General features: G+C 42.2%; 1 protein-coding gene across 5 annotated transcripts in view; it reads right to left on the bottom strand.

Annotated features, from left to right (window-relative positions):
• Positions 1 to 2,365: 2,365 nt before the first annotated feature.
• The window catches only part of CILK1 (ciliogenesis associated kinase 1), a 38,537-nt gene continuing 31,663 nt past the window's right edge, over positions 2,366 to 9,239 (bottom strand). For 3 of the 5 annotated variants that reach the window (XM_074991169.1, XM_074991171.1, XM_074991170.1), the window contains 3 exons: positions 8,593 to 8,721; positions 7,946 to 8,059; positions 2,366 to 5,938 (listed from right to left, as the gene is read on the bottom strand). In XM_074991169.1, coding sequence (XP_074847270.1) covers positions 5,784 to 5,938; positions 7,946 to 8,059; positions 8,593 to 8,721 — 398 coding nt within the window. In that variant the 3' untranslated portion in view covers positions 2,366 to 5,783. Of the gene's footprint in view, positions 5,939 to 7,945; positions 8,060 to 8,592; positions 8,722 to 9,239 lie in introns of those variants that run through there. The other 2 variants (XR_012645106.1, XR_012645107.1) reach the window with 2 other exon arrangements.

Raw genomic sequence — 9,239 nt, 5'->3', positions numbered from 1 at the left:
TCTCCCCCGCCAACAAGCCGCGCACTCCCGCCTCCCTCGTACAACCCCTAGTGGGCAGGACAAGCAGACCGAGCAGCCAATAGAAAGGTTGCTCATTTGCAAATGCTGCAAAGGCTTTTGGGAGAGACAACGGGGGCCAAACCTTTGGGCCCCTGTGAGGACAGGACCGATTTACACCAGACTTGTTGAGTGGTACTTAATTCAGTCAACTCTCAGGACTTAGTTAGTTCCATAAGACAAATAACCATTCACTGTCTCCGTAAAGTGCTCGCCAACGTCAAGCTTTATATAGCAAGGTAGCCATTCTAATACTTCGGATGTGAGGGCGATCTGGCTGCGACATCTGTCACCCCATTGATCGCCAGGGTTGATTCGGCTGATCTGGCTGGCTAGGCGGGTGTCCCCTTCCTCCCTCACCGCTCCATGTGCGTCCCTCCCGAAGCTGCGCGCTCGGTCGAAGAGGACGACCTTCCCAGATAGAGGAGTACCGATCTTCGGTCAAGGGTATACGATAGCTGCGCTCCCCTGCTAGAACCTCCAAACAAGCTCAAGGTCCATTTGTAGGAGAACGTAGGGTAGTCAAGCTTCCAAGACTCCAGACACATCCAAATGAGGCACTGCATGTGGCAGTCTGCCTTTCTTTTTCTATAGTTGTCAGCAAATCATTAGTATCAGGGTTTTTTAACTCGGCTCTCAAAGGAGTAAGAAGAAAATGTTACACATTGACAGCTGAGTACATTATTTCAGCAGCAAGTTTAGGCAGAAGTAATCTTTAAGTTTGATTAGAATTGGCTTTTACAGTTGGATCATGGGCCTGTAAGGATACAGACTGTGAGGGTCTAAGCAGATATGGGAGGGGATCTGAGGCTGGGGCAAGCAAGTCCCATTACAGTAATTTTACACATGGGGAGCTGAAACAAACTGTGATTTGCCCCAAATCACACAAAAAGGCCCAGGTGCTGTAATAATACAAATGAAGTAGTGCCAATGTGTAGGCTAGGTGTTTTTTGTCCTGTATTACTAGAAATGGCTGTTTAAAACACATGAACATGGGGGTTTGTCCTCATTAGCTTGCATTTTCTGGCTTGAATGTCTGGTAAGAACAGATGGTGCTGATCTATTAGTAAAGTAGTTTAGGTTGTTGCAAAACAAGTGTTTGTATTATTGAACAGTGTTTTTGCACTAGACAAGTTTCAATGTAAACATTAAAGGGAAAAGCCACACAGACAGTTCTAGGCATCCTAAAAAGAAAGCAAACTTGCAGTAACAACGACCACTAGCAGCATTAAGTACTCAAAGGCTGTTTATTAATGAAGTGCTGCGCTGCATATGCTGCACTTCATTAAGCAAATTCCCACCATCCCCGCCCAGCAACTTTGATGTTTAAAAGGGCACTTCGAAGTACTGGCAGGTTAGCCACAGCTAGACGCAAGCCAGCATCTCGAAGTTTAAAACTTCAAAGTTGCCGCAGGGTGGGGGTGGGGGGGCAGCACTTCATTAATAAACTCCCAACACCCTACTTCATCCTCCCTTGGAAGTAGGGAGGTAGTGGTTAGACAAGCCCCAAGAGGAGTAACATTAATTAAACCAAACACCAACAACAAAACAGGAAAGCACTTTTCCTTTCCCTCAGGAACAAGCCCAGATTCAGGCAGTGCACCAAAAAGCGCAAGAGGTAGATGGCATATTCCAGCATCCTGTGGCTCTTACATCAGCAGTCCAGTCCCCTTTGCTTTTATAGGGTGGCATATCAAGTTTGAGCATCTCCCCCAACCACCACTGTGGCAGCATGTTAGAGGAGAAATGATCTTCTAAAGGCAGGTCTCAGGTAATTTAGAGTTTTATAAATCATGACAAATATCTTAGAAACTATCTAGGCAGGAGTACAGGTACCATATACAGACAAATCATAAAATACCAGAAATGGAAGGGACCTCAAGAGGTCAGCAAATCCAGCCCCCTGCTGTGAGAATCTCATGCTACATGCTCACGGAGGCCCAGAAGCAGGAAAGCAAACCCCACCCCACACCTAAGCCACAGTAGTGGCTCCTGAGCCTTGGTCCATAATGTGGGTATTGCTACTAGTTGCTTGGAGTTGCAGAGCCATTCATGTTTGTAACTCTAACACCTCATCTCTTGGCTTTCATGGAGATGTCCGCTACTGTTTAACTATAAGGGGCAGAAGCTTACAAAATGTCATTAAGTTACCTATTTGGATTATTATAGCCTGGAACTTGCAGACAAGATCATCTTTGGCAGAAGAAACATTTTAGCACAAAATTCAAAAGGGATTAAATCCATTAAATATAACCAACTCTCTCTAGATAATTGCACTCGAATGAAGAACACCACATGTAAGTCAACATCTCTTCAAAAGTAACTTTATTCTGGTCAGGAGGCTCTTTACACAGAATGAATTAAACATTTTAAACAACCCTCCCCCTTACCCCCTCTTCCAACCAACACACATCAGAAAAAAAATACAGAAATTTTTCTGAGTTTTCATTTCAATAAATATTTTCATCATCTTATGGTACATACTGTTGCACTGAAGCATTTTTAAATGATCTCTAAACAATTTGGGGACTGGGGAAGATTTCTGTGAATTTCATTTTATTCTGTGCACATAATTTAAGAAAAATTGAGACACTACAGAAAAATAAGCCAATCCAATATCTGACTCCTTCATATTAGTCATTAGTACATATTACACAAGTATGAAAAAATGTAAGTTATAGAATAATTCTAAAAATCAAAAATACTTTGCATAAAAATGCTACAGAACGCTCAAAGAGATAGGTAATATTTGACATGTGATATACATGTTTAAAAAAAAAAAAACTATTGCTTTTGGTCTGATTTTCAATGTGATATACAGCCTCTAATTTTCTCCATATAAATGGCATAAATCAAAAAACAAAAAGGAGGACAGGGTCCAACCTAGCAGTCCTTACTGAAGCAAAGCTCTCACTGAGCTCAATGTGAGTTTGCGCAAGTACAGACTGTAGGACTGCTACTCAGTGAATCTAGACATTGCATGTTACATTTAAAACTAGAATAGGCAATTTTTGAAAATAAAGCTGTTTAGGTTTGATAAATGGAACTGCTTTTGCAAATGGGTTTTATGCAGAACCTTATTCCTGCACTCAGTAACATTATGATCCTTCTTGCAGATCCCTTTGCAGGACTAGCCCAGATGCTGAACCCCTTAATCAGGCAAATTACATGCTTGTCTGTGTAAGGGCTGAAGGACTGGGCTCTAAGTGCTCTATTCTGACAATAGACATTATGACCCTTAATGAGAATTTGGGACATGCGGTCACAGCAGAATAGACTATTTACAAACATTTAGCTAGATATTCATATAGGTCCAAATATCCTTACTACTGTCAATTTATTAGTTATAAATAAATTAAAAATCTCCAAATATAAATTCAGATTTTGATTTCCAGAGAGGAACAGTCAGTTCTTATTCTATATAGCTTTTAGAAACATAAATACAAGATTTTGTCCTTTTCCTTTTGGCATACACTTCTCCCATCCCACCCCTCCTCCCATTATGCCTCTAGTGCTGCATAATTCAAAATAGCTCAGTTTTACTTCCCTGTGTGTAGAGCAACAGCACCGTTCTGATAGCAAGAACCTATACATTCGAAATGTGTGTTAGTTAACTGTTAAAGCCCGAGTGGTGAGGGTTAGAGCGCCTGGATGTGGTTTGCCAAAGGTCCTGTGTACATATTAAGTTTTTAAATTATGTATAAACCATTTTGATTGTTCACTGCACTGTAGGAAGGGCAGCATATGCCACCCGCATGTTATCACAATGGATGGAAGAAAGGCACTGACCACTGTCCATCATGCTGTCTCCTACAGCTGAGATAGCAGTTCCCTCTCTACACATGGGCAAAGTCTGTTTGGTGCTCTGCTGATTGCAGGAGGAGACTGACAGGGGAAATTTTTCAAGGGCATACTCTCCACCCAAAATGAAGTGGTTTCTGTAGGGAAATCCTGTAGGCGTTTAACACCGAGTTACCTTCCAGGGTAAGAGGCAGCAGCATTCAGATAGAGATTGGGGAAGCCCCAGAACAATGTAGAGGTTAGGTTAGCTCAGGGGAAGAGGGTGTTGGAAAAAAGAGAAGAGGGACTTGGCATAGGTGTGCTGCACCTGGGCCCAGGCACTCCTGTGGATTATCAGGCTCCATACAAATGCGAGGCCACTGCCAAGCCCTCATCCCCCAGAGGATTCTCCCTGTGGTCAATTACACTATTTCCCCACATTTTTGCTAGAAAGGGAAGGTGGTCATTTCCAGTGCACCTTGATTTTTCTTTAAGCTAAGCATTTAGAATGGAAAGGACATTTCACCTGCACTATTTGTCGGTTTTCCTCTGCCAGTAACACATTTGTTTCCCTTGCAGCCTCTCTATCACATTACATTTTCCCTCCTTTACAAGTTAGATCCTGGTCTCAATTAAATCAATTGAGATTTCACCAGACACCACTGGGACCAAGATTTGATTGTAAATGGTTACTATAGTAAAACATCCATTAAGATCTTATTTATGGAAATTGATTTTTAGCAATATGGGAAGGTAAGGTAAATCAGCACTGTAACTATCAACTGAAGTTTACTTGTTTATGAAACCATCTGGAAACGCTTAGGGACTCAGGCTGGAAAACAAAGCCATAGAAATTAAGTCAGCTGCATACACACTTTGCTGCTGGTACATCACTTAATACTATGTTAGTCTGCCTGTGAACCAGCATTGTCATAGTCAATATTGCCTTAAATACTTCTCTACCTCCTACTCACCCTACAAAAATAGGGCCTGACTTTGCTTCATAGAAGTCTTTAGGAATGTTATAATTGACTTTAATAGGAACAACCCCACATGCAGCATGTTGTCTTTCAGAGCGAAAGCAAAACAGTTAAGCCTGAAGTAGCACTCCAGGCCAGATGAGCAAAACCCATAAAAATACTCATTGAGCAGAGACAGAATTAGAAACACAAGCTGCATGTAGTCAAACTAGCAGCCTGATCCTGCTGGCCTCATTCAGATCAAACTCCCAGTGTAGGTAGCAGGTATTTGGCCTCAAGGTTGCAGGACAGGCCTCAGAACTGAAAAAACAGACAGAACAACTAACGTGAAGAAACATTTTTCAACAACCAACCAACCAGCCAGCCAAAGCTGAAACCCCCCCTTCGTTCATGTTAAATCAGCCCAAAGCTGATAAAAGGATGACAACCATATCCAGCTGGTGCAGCAGTCATGCAACAGAGTTCTAAAATAAGGCTGGGCTATTCAGTTTGACTGACCACCTTCCTTATACATCCCATTCAGAACGTAACTTGATCACAAAACAATATTTGATGAATACCCCTTTCTCGCAGTTGCATCTGTTACAATGCTGCCTGAATGTGCTACATTTATTTACTAGTATAAAATATTTGGACCTGGTAAAGGAAATATTAAATTTTATCAAGTTCATTACAAAAAGTCATCATATAAAATGCCAAAATCCCCAATGCAGATATACAAAATGTATTGGTTTTAAGAAAATAATTGTACTCCATCAGATAAGGAAACAATTTTATACAAAAAGTTATAAGACTTCATTCAAATTAATACAAATAAAACTAAAAAAAGCCTTGAAATGCCTTGCTCAAAGAAACAATGTTTCTTGAAAAAAATCACAGGCTTACAAAGTCATGGCAAACAGTCTAGAATTGGTCACTGCTTCATGAGAAATGTGTGCTGGTTCAACAGAAAGTGGTTTCAGCAAGTCAACGGTGAGCTCCATACTTTGAAGACCAGTCAGTGCGTCCATGGATTGGATGAATTGGCGGCGGATGTGGCATTATTCCTGGTGTGCTCTTTGAAGGTGTATTAAATGGCGGTTGCCCAATATGAGGTCTGACAGACTTTAAAGAAGCGTAATCTATAAGTCAGGAAAAGGAAAGACATGAGATAAAGTTTCAGTGGCAGGTTCAGTGGAAGAATTACTCCTCTAAAAAGCCTCTTGATACTCTCAGAGAAGCCACAACCTGAGTCAATTTTTCTTTTTTTGGTTCCTCTAAAAAGTCAGGCTATGGAAGAATAATATGATGAGCCATATGCCAAGATTCTTGCTCAGGCCAAATTCTCTACTGTGCCAGAAATCTGCTGAATGCAGTGAGATGAAGTGCAAATTAACCTAAATTTGCACCTTGCTAATTTTGGGGCCAGTTATATGCCTGGCCCAAGCATACTTCAGATTTAGAGTAGCCTCAAGGCTGTACTAAGGTATCCTCACAAGATATGAGCACAAAGGACCACCTGTTAGACAGTAACTGCACTGTCCTTTCATGGGAAGGCTGCAATGAAGTGGTGGCATAGAAGTGGACTACTCTGGCATTGTGCCAACAGTACAGGCCCCCATAATGAGTGAATCCCAAATTGAGATGTGGTTATTCTCCAGCCACTTTGCTTTGCCAAAAGCACTACAGGAGGAGCAGAATGTGACTCTTTCCCCAGTTTTACTCTGTCCTTGCTCAAGCTACAAACAATTATCTTAGTTTTCTGTAATGATTAGATAATTTAGTGTGGGGTTTGAGATTTGTGCTCCTAAATCACTGAGGTGCTTCTGAAAATCCCACTGTGATGGGGTATTTGCCCCACATTGTCAGAGAAGGGACTAAAAGGGAGGGGCTGTGAGTAGCATGTCAATGTGGATCTGGCAGCCGCATATGAAAAAAGCCACAGGGCAGAACTAACTATGACAGCCACTACCTGGAGCTCAAGGAGCAAAGTCTCTCTCTCTCTCTCCCTCTCCAGTAGGCTAAGAGGCGTGCAGCAACTCGGACAGCACAGCTGGTGGGAATGACTGGGGGAACTCCTTGCTGGTTGCTGAGACTGGCTAGCTGCAGGCCCTGATGAAGGGTGAAGGAAGTGCTGAGGCTATGGAGAAGTGGCTTACACACGGACATAGCACTAGGGAGTGACATGCAACGTACACCCATCCTTGATGGCAATAGCAGCTCAGCATTCTGGGAGCTACTGTGGAGCACAGGCTAGGCTTCTGTTTAACTAGTAAAATGGACATTTTATAAACAATTTAAAGATGTCAGAACAGACTTAATCCTGCAACCCTTGAAACATGAGTGAGAGTTGCCAGATTTTGGCCTATAGCTCTAGTGACCCACTGCTTTCCGGTAAAGTCAAAATATAAAACCTGAGGATTAATGCTGCATGGGAGGGGATGATGTATGCTCTGCCAGCCAGCAAGCTGGTCAAAATACATATTACCCCTTACCCCTACGGCACTTGTATATATTAAGCACAAATAGCATAACAGTGATATAGCCTGAACTGGCCAGTACCACAGTCCTGTTTCCTAATGCTAAGCATCTCATAACAGCTTGCCTTAGCTGAATAAGCTTCGGTTTAAGTAGACAAGCAAACTGTCAGTATCAGGACTTACAACTGTTTCTTCCTAGCCAGAGAAAGGGATTTACTCTCACAGACCTATTTATCCTGGTACAGGCCTAGGTGGTGTCTTCACACCCCTTACTACCTGGAATGCACCCAACCAGAACAAAGATAAGGGCGCATCCTTACCTGCAATGTGTGGGCTCAGAACAAAATATACAAGGGTACATAATGGTACTAGGAAAAAAAAAAAAATCTAGTTCCAGCTGATGCATGGTACCTTTTGCAGCGTAATTTTGGGGAGGCATGCTTTCTGGGTAAGGTAAAAGGAACATTGCTGCAGAGGACTGCTCTTTGGAGACAGATTCTAGAGGATACCATTCTCCTATAGCACCTTAAACCCAGCTAACATCTGTTTGATCTTGAGTATGTTTCATAAGGAAGTAAAGTGTGGTCAAGCAATTTTGACCATGCAGCTGATCAACAGAGCATTGCTGTCCAAATCAGCAAGCCACCCAGCTCACAGCATTATACTTACTAGAAGATGGAGTTGCAATTGGTGCTAACTGAAGCCTCTGCCCAGCAGAGCCAACTTCCTTTTTCAGAAACGAAGGGATATAACTGTCTGTCAGCCTGCTCAATCCTGAGTGCCCTGAAAGAATTTAAATGGTGACAAACACACAAAGTCAGTGTGCAATGGAACACGTGCACACCCCATCTTACTGGTTCACACAAGCTGTGGATCTAAGCCTGAACTTCTCCAGAAGGTAGCATCATCCCTTTACATGGAACACTCAGGCCTGGCCTGCATTTGAAACATAGGTGAACACTACGGCTGAGCATCACACCTATAACTTCATACATTTGACGGCAATTGGACAGTCAGTTTAATTCATTCTTCTATACAATCAGCTCTCCACATCAGTGTGAGTTGTTACACAGCAACAGTGAGTGGGGGCAGGGGGAGGGAAGCTGGAAATAAGAAAGAATTTCACAAAAACGGGCAAGGGAACTCAAAGCCTGGTGTAGCACATGGAAAGATATTAAGCTAACTAGATTTCAAGCTGGCAGTCATGGTAGACACTGGGTAGAGCAACTTGGTATGTGGTAGACTGAGATCTGAGGTGGGTTGAGGTAACTGTTCCATTCACAATTCTCTTAGAATGTCTGAACACTGTCTCTCACCTGACTTCATTCCATTGACCACTGTTCCCGCACCTGAAGCTTTTCCAGGCAAACTAGAAGTGGGCCAGGGATTAGATGTAATAGAATCCTTACTTGAACTGGAGACTATGCTATTCCTTGTGCTTATCCCTGTTGGGAACAAAGAATTAGCCATTAAGAAATCATTGTGGCATACAGATGTGTTATGTAGATTTGCACTTGTGTATAAGTGAAGCAGGTGTTTGCCCCAATGATCTTAGCCAAAACTCTCTTCAGTGAGAATTGTGTGCTTTTAGGAGCGGGGTCCATGCATCTTTTTTAATTATATGTAAATATCTAGTGCATATCTAAGCATGATACAAGAAGTTGTGTGCTTTTAGGAACGTATAACTCACTGGACTTCAGTACATATGACACAGATTGCAAAGTAGAAGAGGCTACCGTGAGAACTTTAAATTGCCTTTCATCATTTGAGTTCTTAATATGGTAACCAGGTATTAGCATAAAATGCTGTATTTAATAAAAGTTTATATTTAGGTAGCGTTGTTCACCCATACCAAAGGGCTCTAGATCCCCTTGTGAGATAAGTATCTAGAAGTTGCCATGGGGAAGAATTAGCCAAATGAAGTGCTGCATATTCACCACAGCACTTCATTAGTAATCTTCCA

This window comes from Carettochelys insculpta, chromosome 3 (genome assembly GCF_033958435.1).
Source record: "Carettochelys insculpta isolate YL-2023 chromosome 3, ASM3395843v1, whole genome shotgun sequence".
In the NCBI taxonomy this organism is placed as follows: domain Eukaryota; kingdom Metazoa; phylum Chordata; order Testudines; family Carettochelyidae; genus Carettochelys; species Carettochelys insculpta.
This window is presented reverse-complemented; position numbering and strand designations above follow the sequence as displayed.